Consider the following 19,388-nt stretch of genomic DNA (forward strand, 5'->3'; position numbering starts at 1 on the left):
ATCTCGATGAGTGTCATCACACGTTTTTTTTTTTTTTTTTTTATATATAAAGCTTATCAGTTTGACTGTGGTCAACAAATCAAAGTGCACCACATCCCACACTCTTGGTTTTTCAAAAGCAAACATGTGATGAATCATGGAAGCTGTTTGCACATTAATCCAACAGCCCAGGTACTCCAGCAGATTCATCCGACATAACGAGCGCCTCCTTTTCCTCCTCAATAAGCTGATGTGACAACGGCAAAGAGCGCCATGTGCAGCGGGCTTCATTTGACTGTGGAGAGACGCACATGGCACAGCTACCGGCTTAAAGGCCCGTTCACATCTTCACATCTGCATTCAAAAGGTAAAACATCTGCCAGTGTAGTCCATTAGTTTGAACTGGAATCCCCTCAGTCTCTGGATTTGCTTGTGCAGCGTACAGTCGTCCAAGAGCAAGCTTTTAGCAACAGCTATCTCACAAAGACGAGCGAGGACATTTTCTTTTGTGACTTTGGGTCTGAACTCAGAGTTGCACTTGCACAGACCATCTTATGTGCAGCAACCATAACTGACTCTAAGTTCATATAACCACTTTGAATCCAAGCCGAGTTTTGAAATACGAAAGCCTTCATCTATAAAACTCTTGTGAACCCTGTTTGACCAAAACAACTTTTGCTCTCCTGTATTCGCTCCACCACCAGCTTAAAAAAGTGGCCCCTAATTGCTGATATCTGATGCTTACTGATATTTACATGAGGGGAAGAACATGAACTAAGCTTTTAATTTGCCTTTATTACCATCAGTTAGAATTAACTTTGAACCTCAGCTTTTAAACTAAAATGGACTAAAAGTGATAAATAAATATGTGTACTGGAAAAATCCAGACAAGCATGTGAGTCAGCCTCAAATATTGGCTCTAAGCAATGTTGAGTAATTATGTGGGGGATAGACATCAGGACACAGGCAGGGCAAAGCAAGATATCTTTATTTACCCTCCAACATATTGGGTCTTAGCCCACATGTTGAGTGGGCAGAACTGACAACAGCACAAGGACACAGACAACATTTCCATATCAGATTCGGTCCTGTATGTGGAGCGCGTACATGTAAGACATCGTGTCCCTTGTGTGTCAATGTCGAGTTCACAACCTGTGTCTGCTGCCACAAACACATCAGATACTCCAAGTTCAGAAACCAAACGACCAATTCTGCGGTTTAATTTGGAGAATTTGTTGATTAAGACCAAATCAGTATGTGGAGTTTGCATGTTGTCCTCGTTCTAACACATGCAGGTTAACTGGTGACTCTAAATGGCTCGTAGGTGTGAGTGTGAATGGTTTCTGTCTCTATGATTTACTGGTGACCAGTCCAGGGTGTGCCCCACCTCTGTCAGCTGGGATTGGCTCCGGCCCCCCATGACCCTTACAGATAAGCAGTACAGACAATGGATGGATGGATGGATGGACTTATCTTAGATTTATTTTTTAAATATTGCTACTTACACGAGCCCTTTTCCTGCTTAATTGACTGATCTAAATCTGAGGATTAAAACAGCTGCATGGTGCCAGCTTGGATGTGGGTAGGCACGCTTAAAAAAACAGCAGCGTGGGATGGTGTGCCCTTTGATTTGTTGACAAACTGATGAGCTCCACAAACAAGGCATAAACAGATAAGAATACCACGATGAAGTGTGTATAAAAGCTGGTGTTGTCTCCTGTTGAGCAGCTCCACACAGCACAACCACGGGCTGAAACTGACCACTCTTCACACAGGTTTGCTTGCTCTCTCCACGTCTTCTCTCCTTCCTCGTGCACCTCAGCTCTCTCGGACCGTCACTGAGCCGTCTCTTTCCTTTCACAGCTAAATCATCGTCTTCGATATCCGCACCACCATGCTGACTGTGTCGCTACTCGTTTGTGTCATGGTTGCTCTGTCTAGAGCTGATGGTGAGTATCAGAACAGGTACAGTAGAATAGAGAGTAGACGAAAAATAGACCGTAAGTGCCAAGAAGTAGGTATTGTACAGTTTAAATATTGTCTTTGGGGTGTATACTTTCAAGCTCTTGCCTCTGAGCCTCTTTAACTCCTCCCTGCAAGCCGACTCATCGCCCTCAGTGATCAGCCCGGCCCGTTGGTGCACAGTCATGGGCGTGCAGGGAGAAGAGGAGGGGGCACAGGACACAGCCTTGTGGAGCCCCTGTGCTGGGTGACAACGCGGGAGAGTAGTGGGGGCCCAACCTGACTGACTACATGAATAGATAGAACAAATGATTAATAACAACTACTCTAACTTCCCTCAACAAGCAGACTAGAAGAACAAATGATTGATAAGTGACGAGGCCGAAGTCAGCAGATTGTAGTGGCTCAGTATTATCACATTCCTCACACCCTTGTTTGTCTTCATAGGCGATGTCGAAGCCTCTGTTGCCCCCACCGACGCACATGCTTCTGTTGCCCCCACCGACGCACATGCCTCTGTTGCCCCCACCGACGCACATGCCTCTGTTGCCCCCACTGACGCACATGCCTCTGTTGCCCCTACTGAGTCATCTGCCTCCGTTGCCCCCTCTGCCCCTGCTAATTCCAGCGAAGATCTGTGGCAAGCCTCCCGTGGTCACAGTTACCTCTTCGTTCAGACACCCTTGAGCTGGGCTGAGGCCGAGGTAATGATGACGTTTTGGATTTAGTGAAACGCTAAAGTTCATTTTGCTGGTGTTAACTTACAAAGTCAACTAATCAGCATTTTCCTCTGATCTGCCGTTTCTTGTTATCCATAACAGTTTAGCTCATGCCGACGGAAATGTCATTAATTTTTGCAGATATTTGGCCACAAACCAAAGTTTTAGACAAATTGAAATGTTGAGCTGGTTACTGCAAATCATCCTGATCTTCTCATCAATGCACCAAAGATGTGATATAACTCTGAATAAGTTCCATGTTTTAACAGCCACACATCACATCTGTCTGTCTGTCTGTCTGTCTGTCTGTTCACCCCCTCCCTCTCTAGCAAAACTGTCTGAATAAAACAGCACACCTTGCGTCGGTGCAGACTTTCGATGAGTATCAGTTCATTCAGGGGATGATACAAACAATCACTCTGGGTTTTCCAGAAACATGGCTTGGAGCCTCTAACTGCCAACAGGTGAGTTACCGCTGCAAAAGCTCCAACAGATTACTGATAGAATGACACGTCAACCTGTGCATTTCACTTTTCTATCCTGTCCTCTAGGAAGACACTTGGCTCTGGAGCGATGGCTCTCATTTCGAGCATTCTTTGTGGTGCGTCATGAAACCTGACAAAGAAGAAGGCCACAATTGTCTACAGATGAATTATGGAGGTAAATCCCAGCACATTATTTACACTGATGTCATGTTACAACAAAATGAAATGACTAAAGTTATGAATAACTATCTTGGCTGTTCAAATCACAAGCGATGAATGATGAAAGGATGATAAAGAACACAAATTGTCCTGTTTAGCAACATTTTTTTTTAAAAAGTTGTTGGCATTTCACGTGTATCTTCCACTACTGGATTGATTACAGACACATTTTGGAGGTAAATCACAAAACATTATTGAGCCTGATGAGCGGAGTAAAAGTGAAAGAAACAGTTAAATGACAAACATCATAAACAACTTCTTTAGATTTCAGCTCACACGTCTGTAGAGAACACGGTACAAAGTCTTCTGTGGCTCTGGAGGAGCTCTGCAAAGAGCTTTAGAAGGCAGAGCTAGTCTCCACCTGTGCATACTGTATGTGAAGTGCATACAGGCGATTAGCAGATTTACTGTTTACCATGTTTTCCCACTTTTTTCATGGCCAACATTAACGTGCCAAACTACCTCCACATGCTTACCATCGTAGTCCACGATAACACAACACAAAAGTTTCTCTCACAATGCTGCAAACAAATCTGGAGTTGTAGAAATTGATTGCCAGAGAAGATGATAAAGAACACAATCTGATCTTTGCCATCATTTCACTCCGTATTATTTCTTCTCGACTTCATAAAATCATTTACTGACAATTAACAATACCTTTTAATACGGTCTGTTATCTTCTATTACTCTTGTGTCCAGTCCACACGTAATGTTCTCCTCCTTCAGTGTCACTGATGTTATTTCTGTTGAGATGTTGACCCTCTGACTGGCTCCTGTGTTTCTTCCGTTCATAGCAAACAGCTGCTGGGACAATACCAACTGTACCCTCGCACTCCCATCTGTGTGCGCCAAATAGTGACAGCTCCCGAGCCGACACACAGACATGATGTATCAGCACCTGATGGATGTGCGACAGTGTGCAAGTCTGCACACTCACCTGTCTTTGTGTCCTCAGTCTCATGTGTAATCACACCTTTGATTCTCTGCCTCGCTGTGAAGGTCCCGAAGGTGGAAGCGACACAAGACCTGTAATGAAAGGTGTTATGTAAAGAATCCTGAAAATTCACCTTTGATGCACAATTAAAGAGCTGGAGTGCTGAAACAAGCTGGTCTTTGACTTTGTGTTTGTTTTTCCTGCCTCTTGCCAGCACCTCAAACAGCAGATTTTGTATTTAGATTATTGTGTTGCACAATATTCTGATCAATATTTACTGTGTCAGTGTGTCACAAGCAGGACACATTTTCACAGCACACAGTGTGTGCACAGTCCCAAAAGTGGGTCACACATTTGTTTCCCCTCATCCATCTAACCCTCTAATGTAATATTCATGGTGTGAAAAATAATCTGCTGCCACTGACTCTACGACTGCTATAGATCATTCATGAGTACTTGACTCGAAGATGTCAGTACACCCTGATGGAGTACATAACATTAAAAAAAAAGGTAAACATTTCATGTTTTCTCAGTTGTGAGATCACATCAAGGAGAAGTCATCAAAGTTCATGCTGAAAAAAGGAAAGTTTCACCACTCAGAGTGACGTTGGAATTTTTGACCACAACAGTCTAATATCACCAGCAAAGCTCCTCAGATGTGGTTAAAAAAAGGCAAAAACAAACAAACATTTCTCCCAATAATATTACCAAATAGCATATTTGTTATAAATAGTACAAACACATGACATTTCTTCTCAGACGTTCCAGTATAATGAAGCGTATTTAATGTTGGATACACTTTCAGCTTTGTGCCAAACAAATACGTCGTGCATCCTTCCAGCAGCGTCATGAACAATACAGAGTAAGAGACGCACATTTCACATGCCTTGTTGTGTTTGAATTTAGATGGGAAAAAAAGACACTGTACTATCTCTGCTAACACTTAAAAGCTGTGAAAAGACATCCGTTGTCTGTTGCTGGATGTAGTGCGCTCTTTAACGTGGCCAAATGTGAGTTTGCCGTGGCTACAGTGTCTTAGCTCGGCCGTTTGGTGGGAAATCATTTCACTAAATTTGACTTGTGCTCAAGCAGCAGCAGTAAAGAGGAACTTTCGGGGAGGAAGGTGAGAGAAAATAGTTTTTCAGTCCGACGTGACCTGAGCTAAACCTGAAAAAAACCACTCTGGCCAGCTGGCATCCTTCCATTATTTATTCTTCTCATGAACTCCACTCCCTCTCTCTGCTGCCAGTCCACCGATACAAACCTTGCACCAGCACACCCCACCTATGAGTACCATGTGGTTCAGAGCCGCTTGCAGGCCCCACAAAATGAACCATTACGTGACGTGGTCATGATCCTCCTCCAGGTCTGCAGAGGACAAACTCCCATAATCCCTCCAGCATCCTGAACAGTACGGACCTAGTTTATTGTCCTACACTGGAGACAAAATCCACATGGCCTGTCTCTTCTCTGAAATTGAGTTGTGTATACAGATCTGTTGGCTCATTTATTAAGATGCATACCAGATACCTGTGTGCTGTGGTAACAAAACTATAAACACACAGAAGAGAGGTAAATCATTGTTTGAAAAGCCACTATTTATCTGATCTTTCATTGCGACACTTTTCGCACAGCAAACACCCTCACTTGATAAACATTGACAATGCGTGGATGAATCCATCTTCCATTTTCAGCTGCCGTATCCGTGTCCGAGATCAAATCACATGAAAGCAGCTGAGCGTCCTGCTCTGTTCCTGGAGGGCACAGGTATGCAGAGTGTTCAGTCAGTGTTTTGAGTGTGAGTAGATCCATGACAGCGGCATGGCGCTACATTTCTAGGTGCACGCACAACACAGTCAATTTCCCCTCTTATGCAGGTCCAGATCGCAGGCCGAGCAAATTCTCTCCCGAACCACGAACTTGAGCCCCTCCTGTGGGATGCCGCGGTGTTGGATGCACAGTAAAATCCCTCCATAGTACTCTGGCTCTACAGTGTCTACCTCCACGGGAAGGTGACGCTGGTGCTGCTGGAACTTCCTTATCTGCCCCCCAATTAAAGGCCAATTAAGTCTACGCTCAATCTCTAAGGATGAGCCCAAACCAGCCTGTGAAGGAAACCTGTTTCAGCCACTAGTTCCCCAGGAGTTAGTCTGTAAATCAGCTGATACTTTGGTGTTGGGTACAGACGCTCACACACTGCATGTTGCCCTGACTCCTGAGCAACACCTCAAAATACTTGAACTACACTTGGGCTGGCAAAGCAATCCACCAGAGAGTACTGGGATCTCAGAGTTTGAAGAAGTGACATTCAGACTGAGCAGCGAACCGTTCCTGTTCTTGCTGCAGGGCAAGGCCTGATTAGGCCATCAAAACCACATTAAGAGCCAAACGCAGAGGTTCAGTCCTGAGGTCACCACACCGGCCTCTGTGCACAAACCCCGGTAGCACCCATGTTTTACCCGGGTTAAGGATTCAGTTATTGCTTTGTTTATACAAGGACTGAAAGGTTTATTCTGAGGAATTTTATTGTCATAGCAGTGAACAAATGTTTTCTCTCAGGAGGTATCAAATTCTACTTTGACTGTTTGTATTCAGCAGCTGTTAAATAAGCTTTGGGCAATATGTGCCACTGAATGAGGGCGTTATTGAACACTTCCAATTAGTAATACAATTCATTTTAAAACACATCTCCCATCCTGTATCCTTGACTAAAATGTAAACAAAGTAGATAAGGAACTGTATATAAGAGCTTGGTCTTTGTCTCGTTCAGCAGCTCCACACAGCAAGGCTGAAGATACACCGAGGAGATCATGAATCATCTTCTTTAATATCTGCATCAGCTTCACCATGAAGATTCTGGCTGTGTCTGCACTTCTTTGTGCAATGATGGCTCTGACTAGAGCTGCTGGTGAGTATTACAATGTATGTAGAGTGCACTGTGTCATACATATTCATATACATAAATATATGTAAATAAGCATGTATATTGAAATGGACGACTGAAGTCAACCACTGCTATGTTAATCTGTCCAGCACTTCCAGATGCGGAGACCGGCTATGAGACCGGTGAGTGGACGTTTTTTCTTATTTGTAGCTTAAATAAAAAGACACTTTTACACTTCTTCATGCTCTCCTGTTCAGCTGCAGGAACGTGGTGTTAAACCTGATTGTTCTGTTAGGGGTACTACAGACCACTTAACATTGTTTTACCTGCTTTTTATTTCATCCTAATTTTATGACAAATTGTTACAGACATGATGCTGAACAACATGGTCCTGCTTGATGTCTTGGAGACTATCTTTACTTTTTATACACTCTGCATTTGTAAAAGATATTGACAGTACTTTTAATGCCGTGCTTTTATTCTGACTGACTGACTACATGAATAGATAGAACAAATGATTAATAACAACTACTCTAACTTCCCTCAACAAGCAGACTAGAAGAACAAACGATTTATAAGTGATGAGGCCGAAGTCAGCAGATTGTAGTGGCTCAGTATTATCACATTCCTCACACCCTTGTTTGTCTTCATAGGCGATGTCGAAGCCTCTGTTGCCCCCACCGACCCACCTGTTGCCAGCAAAGGTCCGTGGCAAGCCTTCCATGATTCTCTGTTTCACTGTGAAGATCCTGAAGGTGAAGCGAAACACCTGTAATGAAAGGACAATCAAGGTGTTATGTAAAGAATCCTGAAAATTCACCTTTGATGCACAGAGCTGGAGTGCTGAAACAAGCTGGTCTTTGACTTTGTGTTTGTTTTTCCTGCCTCTTGCCAGCACCTCAAACAGCAGATTTTGTATTTAGATTATTGTTTTGCACAATATTCTGATCAATATTTACTGTGTCAGTGTGTCACATTTTCACAGCACACAGTGTGTGCACAGTTCCAAAAGTGGGTCACACATTTGTTTCCCCTCATCCATCTAACCCTCTAATGTAATATTCATGGTGTGAAAAATAATCTGCTGCCACTGACTCTACGACTGCTATAGATCATTCATGGGTACTTGACTCGAAGATGTCAGTACACCCTGATGGAGTACATAACATTAAAAAAAAAAGGTAAACATTTCATGTTTTCTCAGTTGTGAGATCACATCAAGGAGAAGTCATCAAAGTTCATGCTGAAAAAAAGTTTCACTACTCAGAGTGACGTTGGATTTTTTGACCACAACAGTCTAATATCACCAGCAAAGCTCCTCAGATGTGGTTAAAAAAAAGGCAAAATTTTTTTACTCTTGAGCAGAGAATATTTTTTTTTATTCTGTTTTACAGGGAGTTTACCTCTCTTTACCTCTGGATGTGACTTTACTACATATGATAAGATGCTGTACATTTCTTTGACTTTACTAGAGACTCATTATCTATTTGTCTTTGTTTGTCTTCAGGAAAGCATCATGTTGTCAAGAGATCTACATCTTGTCCCTGTGGTTGGACTGAGAACTATGATCGTTGTTTCTTCTATGTCTCCAGAAAAATGAGGTGGCCTGAGGCTGAGGTAATCAGGGGGGTTTAGATTCAGCACAAAAGGTTTTGACACAAATCTGTTCGTGTTGACTTTGATGCTTGGATTTATTTCTGCCTCGGTGAAACCACTTGGTCTGCTTATCTCCACTGTAGAAAAACTGTAATTCCATGAACGGAAACCTGGCATCTGTACGCAGCATTGAGGAGTACCAGGCCATTCAGAGGGTGATACTGACCGCCACTAACGCGAACGGAAATGCATGGATTGGAGGCTCTGATGCACAACAGGTATGCACATAAAGCTCTTGGCGCCGTGCATGAAGACAGCAGTCGCCACACATTCGTTTGCAGGGTAGCTAACATCTTAAAAGTTAGGCAAACTGAAAATGGCCATAAGTGACCCCCTTCCACCAAATAGTAACCTGCTGATTACCTTAACAATGATGTCATACATGAACAAAGAGATGTAATGGGGCAGTAAGCTCCATCAGTTTGAGTTTGAGGTTTCATGTTTAGTAGCGTTTTCATATTCTGTCCTGTTTCCCAGGAGCATGTTTGGTTCTGGAGCGATGGAACGCCCTTCACATATTTGAACTGGTGCAGAGGACAGCCTGATAACAAGTACAACCAGAACTGTATGCAAATGAATTATGGAGGTAAATCACCAAAATCATTTCCCTTGATAGCATAATGTATGAGAGCAACGGTCAGCTGAATTGAAGTAAATATCCAGGTAAAATATAGATAATGAACAAACAAAGCCTTCAAATGACACATTTATAGCGAGGAAACTGGTTTGGGCTTATTCAAACCAGACACCGGCCTGCAAAACACATCATAATAACTCATAAATCATCATTATTTAGTTATTTACCATGTATATATGGAAGTTGACATACAACAGTCAACTATTTCTGCCTGTAACTGTGTGTGGTGATATTATAATAAAGGACAAAATGTTTCCCCCCATGTAAATAGTCTATACGTATAGTGACGTGATCGTGGCCTCTTAAAGATTTGGACTGACCCCTGTGTTTTTGGTACTTACAGATCACAAGTGCTGGGATGATGTGGGTTGTACTCACACTCTTCCATCTGTCTGCGCCAAGAAAATGTGATGATTCCTGGGTTGACACAGTGGAATATGAAATACCTGTCCAAAGCATAAACACTGGTTTTCAGTCTCATATATACCCTGAAGCCTCCGGATCTCATTTCACGTCTTTATTTCCTTCCTATCGCTGCAACGCTACTTTAGAAACAAAGCCACATGTGACCTTGTGAACTTTTAGGCCTTGTGCCTTTAATAAGTGAATGCATTGAATGCTTTAAGCATGACTTTATTCTGCAGGCAACTGTTCTTTAAATAAAAGTCTCAAGTATTGAAAGAAGCTGTTGTTGTTCTCCTGTTATTTAGTAATACTGTACACTGTCATGTTTGTCAGTGCCAACTGCTTTCTGGCGGAGAGTTAGATGAGAAGATTGGCACCACTCTCTTATGTGTTGGTCAAGCATGCGGCTACACTCAGCATCCGTTAGCTTAGCTTAGCTTAGCTTAGCTTAGCTTAGCGTAAAGACTGGAAACGGGCAAAAGCAGCAAGTCCACCAACCAGCATCTACATCTGGCTGTGATGAGGACTTTTCTTCTCATTTTGTTGTTTTTCAACGATTTTACCAACCAAAGTGATCAGTTATTGTTTAGAAGTACACACAGTATCAATATCTGTGTGAAATACTACAGTCCTGCATTCAGAGAGGTATTTATGTAAAGGTATTTAAGTATTATTAGTAGTACTGAAAGCAAGAACACTCAGTGAAATGTGTTTTCTTTTTAAATCGGGTGTTTCTGGATGGATGTCATTAATGTGGCTGCTGTATTTTAGTGGCAGAGATCTTTAAGGTTGAGCTCATTTTAACTACTTTATGTACTGATGGGTAGTTTCTACAGCAACCGGATTTAAGATCATCACATATTTGTAGTTTTACAGCTCCTCCAAGAGAGATTTAAATATCTAGTTTGATTAATACTGCAGCTAATAAAAATGGCTTCATTTTCTATTTTCAATTCAAGTCCTATCAACTTATTTTAGATACTATAACATGTCATGATACTGTCAGACAGAACTAAAGAGATTAGACGAACATAACGATCAAATAAAATGGAATAAACTACTCACTCAGCGCACGCAGGAACAAAGGAGAAGCAGTGAATGAACCCAGGACACCCGGTGCACCTGTGGGAGCTGGCTGATTAGCACACCTGTACCTGCTGACGGGGGGGTGCTCTCATTCTCAGATCTCATTGTGTGACAATATCCCCTTTGAGGTTTAAAAGTGGGCCCAGGAACATCCTGCTGTGTTGAAGAAGACTGTAAACGAGCAAAGAGACCATGAACTCATCAGGAAAGTGTATTAAATCAAGAGATGCATGGGCCCATTCTCCCATTGACTTCCATCCAATCAGACTTCTGTTTGGAGCCAGTGGAGTCTTTGCTGGACATTAGAGAGAAAGCAGCTTTAAGCTTAAAGCGTTGGTCTCATTTTTCAGGCCTGTGAGCTGCAGCCACTTCTTTCTTCAGCCTTGTGCACACTGGTCTGAAGTGTCACCACACATCAGTCCTCTATAAACACCTGGAGGGTCTCTGAGTGTCAGTCAAACCACGACATTGTGTGTTTTTGATCATTATTTGTCCTTTGTTCTAGTCAGGTAGATGATTCCTTTAATGGTCGCTGTCTGCAGTAGAAAAAGTGTTGCTTCAGCCTTTACAACAAGCCTTTTACAGATAATTATTTTGTTTCCATTCAGATGAAAAAAAAAAAAAAAGCACATAAAGCAGGCGAAGGGGAAAACAAGCACGTGACAGCTGGGTTGACATTCAAGCAAACTTTATTAAAGTGATATGAAGCAGTAATGCAGGTTGATAACATGAGATGTGAGCTCGCCTATATACAGCTCCGCAGGCATGTGTGGTTAGTACAAGTACACACACTGTGTACTCAGAATACACACTCACAGCGTTCACCGACAGATACGCACACATTAGTTTGTCTCTGTCTGACTTCTAGCAGGATCTCCACCAGCAGCTCATCTTGTGTCCCTCTGGTAAGGCTTTTTGAATAAATTCAAGTTTGGGGGCACAAAACGGCTCAAAGTAAAAACACCTTTAGCACCAAAGATTTACTCCACAGCACCGGTAATGTAACAGAAACTGTGCACGAACATTAAAACATTAAATTAATTAACTAAAATGTCAGATATATCATGTAACGTATAAAAGAAGTAGCTCAGGGGGAACATGCGCGGAAGAAACTTAACTATCATTCTGTGATCACGACAAAGTGGTTTTGCCAGCTGAGATTAAGGAAAGAGAAGTTCTCTGTATTATACTAAAATAAAATCATTTTCTTGGCATCAAAAGTTGTTTTGTGATCTCAATAAAACAAACTTACTGAAACATTACAAAAAAAAAACCTCGAAAAGAAAAAGAAAAGGAAAAAGTCACTAGAAAAGAAAAGAAAAAGCAAAAAACTAGAATATAAAAGCTGAAATTGTGTGGAAGTTACCATGTGGAACAGTTTGGAAAAACAGAAAACTGCCTCCTGGTCAAAAGTAGCATCTTTTTATATTTAACGTAAAGACTAAATCTGCAGGATCATTAAAATGTAAGTAACCAGGAACTCCAGCTGTTGGAAAAGTGGAAAGTGGGAAATATCAAGTAAATTATTTGGTTGGAAGGTTGCACCACTAAACTCAAACTTAGGCTTAGCTTAGTTCTAAAGGGTTTTCTAAGCTTCTCATCTTATTAAAAGTTCTAAATTAGTTGTTATAAATGTGGCTTTCCACCTCCAGGTGTCACTAAAACCTGACATTTGATCAAAAAGCTGGTTTTTATTGTCATAAACTGGTGAGATTTTAAATCCTGTTTTAAAAAACAGCACCTAATGTGAGACTTAATAAGATGAGAATATGATAAATCAGATATTTGACATTAATTCTAATCTTTGTAAATGCTACTGACTCTGAAACACCCTGAATACAGGTATAAATAAAAGGTACAACAGATCGGCAGGTAAGTTTAGTCACTGGTTCATTATTCTCTCTGGAAGTGAACGTACAGCTTCGGGTCGTTTCCTAATAACTAATCACTACAGTCGTTATTAGGCCACCGGACGTAGTGAATTACTGGTTTGAATCGAGTTATTAAGGTTTTAGAAAATACTTTACACACAAACCTATTGATGGTTTACAAACAGAACATCTACCCCCCTCAACAGTCTCCATTAATACAGACATGAACCTCTGTAAAGTGTGTAGGTGATTAATGCTCCCTCTGACTTCAGGCCTCAGGCTTCAGGCTGACTAAAAGAACCCGGCTGAGCTGTTTTATGATCCCTTTTTTTCTTTATTCTGCTTATAATTAGAATTATTTACGTCACTTTGTAACTTTGAGCTTCTTTCTTCTGTAGCGTCGCCCGTCTCCTCCGTTTGGGTTCCTTTCCAAGCTCACGTGGCAGAATTCACTTCAGTGGCTGCAAGAAACAACCGAACAACAGAATCAACCACTGATTGACTGTGTTGATCATTAAATATGGGCAGGTAATGTTCAGTCCTATTAAAGGATTAAAGGATGAGTCATATTAAAGGGAGACACAAGGTTTTCAGAATAGTTTATTATAGTTACTTAAACTAAAAGTAGGTGTTAAAAAACACTTTGTTTAACTGAAATAAGAGTAAGAAACTAGATTTAAACAATACTGTGTACTTACAAAACTCATTAAAATAGAAAAAAATATATACAGGAAATGTCTTTAGTTTTAGTTTTCATCAATTTTTTCACATTTTTCGACACGACCAGCCCGAGGAGGCGTTAGTACATTCGTTTAATGAGACTGGGATCATGTCGACATGACGGAGAGTCAAAATGTAAAACTAACTGTGAAGTTCTTCTATCTGCCACTGACATTAATAAAAACTGTCTAAATCTAAAACTAAGCACTTTTGAACGATGAAAACTAAAGTGAGATGAGCAAAACTCTACTAACTCTGGAACAGAATTGGTTGCATCAGTGGGATTTATTCAGTATAATAAAAGGGTCTCTGACTTGGACTGCTGTCAGTGGAGGAACTGCTGCTTTCATAAAACAAATAAATAAAATGAAAGATCGAAATCTAAAACACTTTAAACTCAGGTGAACCCTTAAAGGTGGGGGGGCATTTTACTCTGAAGGTTTAAGGTAGAAAATCAGGTCAAGATTTGCCCACAAATTCAGACGGTTTTATCAGATTGAACAATAAGTGTGTTGAAAGTGTGATTTAAAAATGTATAAATTACCAATAAAACAACACTAAACCTTAAATTTACAAGGTCACAACTAGTAGTGTTTACAGTAAACCAGTAGAGAAGCTCGAAGCTCGAACTGCAGGGGAACAGGAAGTGTTTCTTACGATGTCATGGTGCATCCGGAGACGTGAGCGGCCGTGCCGGTGTACTGCACGTCACAACGGACCACGTTGTTGTTAAAGTTGGACTCTGGAACCTGCTGCCTCGGGTTTACGGTCACCTGCCGGGGCAACATGACGTGATACTGACATGAGCGCACGAGGTCTCTTCTCCTGACGCACAAAGACATTCATTAATAATAGCAGTTTGTATCAAATGTTACTCCAACGGGGAAATGGTGCACTGGTTGGGGACTACTTTATGCAGCGGATGAATCCATGTTTGGAGCTCTAGTGAGTTAGTAAAAAGGAAAATCTGATTTGACACCAGTCTAGATTAAAAACTGCTCTTCAGCTGGATGAAAGCGAACTGTGAAAACACAGAAACAGACCTTGAGGATGTATTTTCCAGGAGAGACGTCAGTGATGTCGATCCACTGACAGTCAATGTCAGCGTTGTAGGTGTCATAGCAACCTGGACTCAGACCCTACACACACACACACACACACACACACACACACACCAGTTTACTGAATGCATTAATACCTAAATGTTAACATGAGTTGATCTTAGTATTACTTTTTACTTTATTATTGATCATTGATCATTTCTGCTTTTGGTCTTAGCCAGTGGTGGACTGTAACTGAGTACATTTACTCATGTACAGTACTTAAGTAAAAAAAAAATTTAAGTATCAGATTTTACGCTGTTTTTTACTTCAACTACTACGTTTATCTGACAGATTAAGTTACTACTTACTTTACATACTATGATTTTACATGCAAAACATGTGAAGAATTTAAAAGAATTGTGACGAATTATAAAAAATGTCAACGATTAGTCGAGGAATTAATCAGCTGATTAATCGTTTATTTCATGTTTTCAGTTTTTCAAACGTGACAATGTGTGGCGTTTATTCATCTTCAATGACTGAATGAATCATTTTGAGGTCGAGCTTGTTGGTTGGACATTCGAAGACATTTGAAGGTGTCACATTAAACTTAAAGTCTAATTCTAACATTTTACAAACACAACAAGAAAATCGACTAATCTACAAAATAACCATCAGATTAATCCGTAATGAAAATAAGCATCAGATTAGATGAGACGGAGAACAAGTGCTGATGACGTCAGCCGTGTGTGTGTGTGTGTGTGTGTGTGTGTGTACCTGAGTGTGTGAGGTGCAGGCGAAGCGGCGGTAGTACCCCGGGTCACAGGACGTGTCCTCCAGACAGAAGCTTGCCTTGTGGCCCTCAGCCACCGCCGTCTGACTGTGGACGTCCAGCAGCTCGTACAGGCTGAACTCGTCCATGCTGTGGAAGTGACTGAGCCACAGCAACAGCAGCACAGCAGGGACAGAAATCAATCAATCAATCAATCAATCAATCTTTCCATAAAGAGCAGGTCAGGACCAAACTGTATTAGGAGAGACACCCAACGATTCAGGAATTCACTTATGTGACACTTGTGTGTCTTCTACTGGCCACCTACTTGTGGCAGCTGTGCCACTCCCAGGCATATCGAGGTTTACTGGGCAGGAAGTCGGCTGTTCCCTGGTTCTTCACCCTCTGAGGAAACCTCAACAAAACCCTGGTGTCATAATCCTGAGAATAAGCCGAGGAGCTGGAGGAGAGGAGAGGAGAGGAGAGGAGAGGAGAGGAGAGGAGACAAGGAGGAGAAGGGATCGTTTTCAGGTATAATATTCATTCTTTTCAAATTTTGACATGTTTAAGACTTTAAATCTGAATCTGAATGTGACCAAATGTGGAAAGCACATAGCTCTCTGTGCAGCTGCAGTGTGGTCAGGATTTGGACTGGAGAGACTGTGCTTATGGCAAACTCTTCCTTAACTGCAGAAATTGTCTGTGGTTGGAAACAAACTCGAGCCTCCATCATCAAAGTCAGATCTGCAGCTCAGGCAGCAGAAAGACATTTAAATAACAAGTTCAGGTGTTTTGGAAGAGTTAAACTGTTAGACTCAGAGTCTGGTGCAGGCTGGTGTTATCGTACGAGGCCAGGCAGTTCTCCTCAGCAGCGCAGCGCAGGTTGTACATGGGCATTCTCTGCACGTAGGTGGCGATCTGGATGTAGTACGGATCAGGAACCAGATCAGGGAGACCTGCAAACAGGACAGGAACACGTTCAGACCACAGCCGGAGACAGAGAGAGCTCTGATCTCTGACCTCTCTCTCTGTTTGACTCTGGCTCTTCTGGTTTTGTTGTGCTAGAAAAACAGACTCCTGCCCCCTGCTGGTGTGGAGAGTTGCTCCCTCTCACACAGCTACAGATGTGCATCTCACCAGCAGTTGTGGAGTGCACATTCAAAGTACTTGCTCTTCCATCCCGTGCAGCTTCATGCTTTTACTCCGCTGCTTTAGTTACTTTACACATTTACACGTTTTCACCACCTTGATTTTGAATATTTTTGGGACAAACTGGATCATTAAGTCTTCTTTTGAAGGTTTAGAAACTCTCCTGCGTCCTTACATAAGAAAACTATTTCAAACCCTCTTGGATCAGTTGGAAAAGTCATCGTCACAAAGATGGAGGCTGTTTTTCTCCTGACAAATTGACTAAATTAACACATGATGATCTTATTGTAGGCCATGATGCTTTGTTGTAAACTGAACTACCCAACGCTACATGAAGACGGTGAAATTAGCACAACCTTAAACACCCACAGCAGCAATGTAGAAACAGCAGGAATCAAAGGAAAACACTGACAGGGAACATTTCACTGCACCATTACCACGTTTAGCTGATAACATTGAAATGCTTTTACTCAAGTACAGCTTTGAATGTGGGACTTTTACTTGTAGTGGAGTATATTTCCCCTGCTGACCAGTTGGCTGTTGGTGTTTTTTTTTTTTTTTAGTTCAGCTTAGTGTGTCAGAGTCTCTAGTCTTGGTCGGCCATGCAGTCAGCATCATAATGATAAACTGATAAGTCAGATATGAAACAAAGCTTCTTCTTCTTCTTAGGCCTGCTGTAAGAGCCAAGAACGGATTTAAAACCTGGTAAACTGAACTTAAATACAGGCCTGTTTTCCTTTGTTTAAGAGAATATTGAGGGACTGAGCCACAGGAATAATTACCCAATAAAAACTGGCATTTAGACCCCAGAGCTGCATGTCCTCTTACAGATTCATGGAGGATAAAACCTCTGATGACTGGAAGAGAAACTTTTTACTGAGCATTTGAGATTGTAGCTATAACAATTGTTGCTGAGAAGAGAAAATACTATTAGATTAGCTTTTTTTTTTTAACTTTTGAGGGGGACTTAATAAGAGTAAATGGTTGTTTTCATACCGTTCTGGTGGTAGCTGGTGCCGTACCCGTGCCGGGGCGCAGCCCTGGGTCTGGGCCTGTAGTAGGAGTTGTAGTAGTTATAATAGGGATAATAGTTAGAGGCCTTGTACGGGTTGTACGGATCGTCTCCGACCATCATGTCCTCCCTCCTGACCGGGGCAGACTCTCCGTCGCTGCCGGACGGCCGCTGCTGCTGACGCGTCATTGCGCGCAATTGCGCAGCGCTGCTGGCGGCGGGGACCCGCGGGGAGCCCCGGGAGGCGGCTGGGACCGTGTCGTTAGCGCTGCTGACCACCACCACGGGGTTACCGCGGCGGGGCGACCCCGCCTGCCTCCTGCCGGACGGCCGGTACTGAGAGCCGCGGCTCAGGATGCTGAAAACCTGCCCGTTGTGTTGCCATGTCAACCCCCGCCGGAGCGCATCATCACCATCACCTGCTGCCCCCTGAGCGCGAGCCTCGTCCAGAAAACTACAGAGGAAACATAAATGTGCAAAAGACAGCAGCAAGGCGTCAGGAGAGAGTTCCTTCATGGCTCCAAATAAATATTTTAATATCCTACAGAACAGAAACGTTGTTCGTCCAACACAGCTGAGTTTCTCTCAAGTGTTGCAGCTCCGCATCCACGACTGCTGCTGTGGAGAGAGAGAGAGGGAGAGAGAGAGAGAGGGGAGGGTGGGAGTACACAGAGAGAGAGAGAGAGAGAGAGAGAGAGAGAGAGAGAGCCAGGTTGGAAGTTATTTAAGATGCAGGTTTTGGGTTTGGCCTTTGTCATCAGGACCAACAACTACATTAAAGCTGTAGATCTCCAATAAGCTGCCACTTCTGTCTTTGGTGGATTTAAATCACATCTCCACAGTGCACAAAAGAACTCTTCCATAAAAACATGTTAAAGTAATGAATAAAAGTGTTTTCACACAAAAAAAAGATGCTTCAAAGAATCCTAAACATGAAGTTTCCGGCCCTCTCAACAATATCTGACTGTTCACACTTTGTCCTGAGAAGTGATTTGAAATGAATATTTTTTTGTTGAGACTTTTATTTTATATGTTTCAGGCTTCACACAAACACAGTTTACATCTCAGCCAAAGCCGAAACCACAGCCGCAGCTGAGGAGGAAAACATGAGCCTCGGATCAAAAACAATGATGTTCAGAATTTCAGATGTCAGGTTGTCCATAAAAGCAGAATGATAAAGTCACTTTTCTTAAAAATAAACATCCTAACTGTTGACTGTGATGAATTTTATCTGCAGGAAGCTTCAAATCTCTGCAGACACATTTTCTTGCAAAACAACTGAATCCAACAGCCGCACGGATGGAAGGAAGTAAAGATGTGTTGCTGTTGTTCCTGTACTAAAGCAGCAGTATGGTCCCTGCAGACTGCAGCTAAGTCAATGCTTTTCTTTCTAAAGTCTAAGTCCTGAGCCTTTGTTTTCTCTTCACAGGACGGGGTGTAATTAGAGCGATGCTTTGGCCTCATATCTGTCCTGCCCCAGTCTAATTATCTCTGTGGTCAGAGAGCATTTCATACCAAAAGCTAAAGAACTGAGAGTCAAAACTACATCTAGAGGGCTCAGACTGCACAAAACGAGCCTGTGAGGCAGCAGTGCAGGAAGTATCTTCAGTAAAAGTACTAATACCACACTGTAAAAATACCCTGATACAAGTAGACGTCCTGTTACTTAAACAAAAGTGTCACCAATCAGTAGTAAAAGAAAAAGTACTCAGTAGAGGAAAATGTCCCCTGTGACTGTTGTACTATTATATATTAACATTAGGTCATAATTCCTCATGAAAAAGCCGGATCTTACTGGTGGAGTCGGTTTATGTGGAGCTCAGTTTGATTTATTCTGTATCGGACTGCAGCTGAT

At 42.1% G+C, this 19,388-nt stretch overlaps 3 protein-coding genes across 4 annotated transcripts; 2 read left to right on the forward strand and 1 right to left on the reverse strand.

Moving 5' to 3' along the window:
- Nucleotides 1-1,873: 1,873 nt before the first annotated feature.
- LOC139203503 (type-2 ice-structuring protein-like) lies at nt 1,874-4,433 on the forward strand. The gene is made up of 5 exons (XM_070833290.1): nt 1,874-1,928; nt 2,389-2,645; nt 2,990-3,124; nt 3,212-3,320; nt 4,159-4,433. Exons 1-5 carry the CDS (start codon nt 1,874-1,876, stop codon nt 4,218-4,220), a joined length of 618 nt encoding a protein of 205 aa, XP_070689391.1. The 3' UTR covers nt 4,221-4,433.
- A 2,645-nt stretch (nt 4,434-7,078) lies between these two features.
- Nucleotides 7,079-9,961, forward strand: LOC139203921 (type-2 ice-structuring protein-like). 2 transcript variants are annotated; one of them, XM_070833830.1, is made up of 7 exons: nt 7,079-7,206; nt 7,332-7,364; nt 7,836-7,937; nt 8,690-8,799; nt 8,922-9,056; nt 9,316-9,424; nt 9,819-9,961. In XM_070833830.1, the coding sequence occupies exons 1-7, from the start codon at nt 7,146-7,148 to the stop codon at nt 9,884-9,886; spliced, it is 618 nt and encodes a 205-aa protein (XP_070689931.1). In that variant the 5' UTR covers nt 7,079-7,145; the 3' UTR covers nt 9,887-9,961. The 2 variants fall into 2 exon arrangements, with proteins under 2 accessions (XP_070689931.1, XP_070689932.1); XM_070833831.1 differs by having other exon boundaries at nt 7,836-7,886.
- A 4,249-nt stretch (nt 9,962-14,210) lies between these two features.
- LOC139204102 (protein-lysine 6-oxidase) lies at nt 14,211-18,049 on the reverse strand. The gene is made up of 6 exons (XM_070834066.1): nt 17,518-18,049; nt 16,220-16,328; nt 15,701-15,832; nt 15,378-15,534; nt 14,601-14,696; nt 14,211-14,330 (listed from the first exon to the last, which is right to left on the reverse strand). Exons 1-6 carry the CDS (start codon nt 18,047-18,049, stop codon nt 14,211-14,213), a joined length of 1,146 nt encoding a protein of 381 aa, XP_070690167.1.
- Between the last annotated feature and the right edge of the window lie 1,339 nt (nt 18,050-19,388).

This window comes from Pempheris klunzingeri, chromosome 7 (assembly GCF_042242105.1).
Source record: "Pempheris klunzingeri isolate RE-2024b chromosome 7, fPemKlu1.hap1, whole genome shotgun sequence".
In the NCBI taxonomy this organism is placed as follows: domain Eukaryota; kingdom Metazoa; phylum Chordata; class Actinopteri; order Acropomatiformes; family Pempheridae; genus Pempheris; species Pempheris klunzingeri.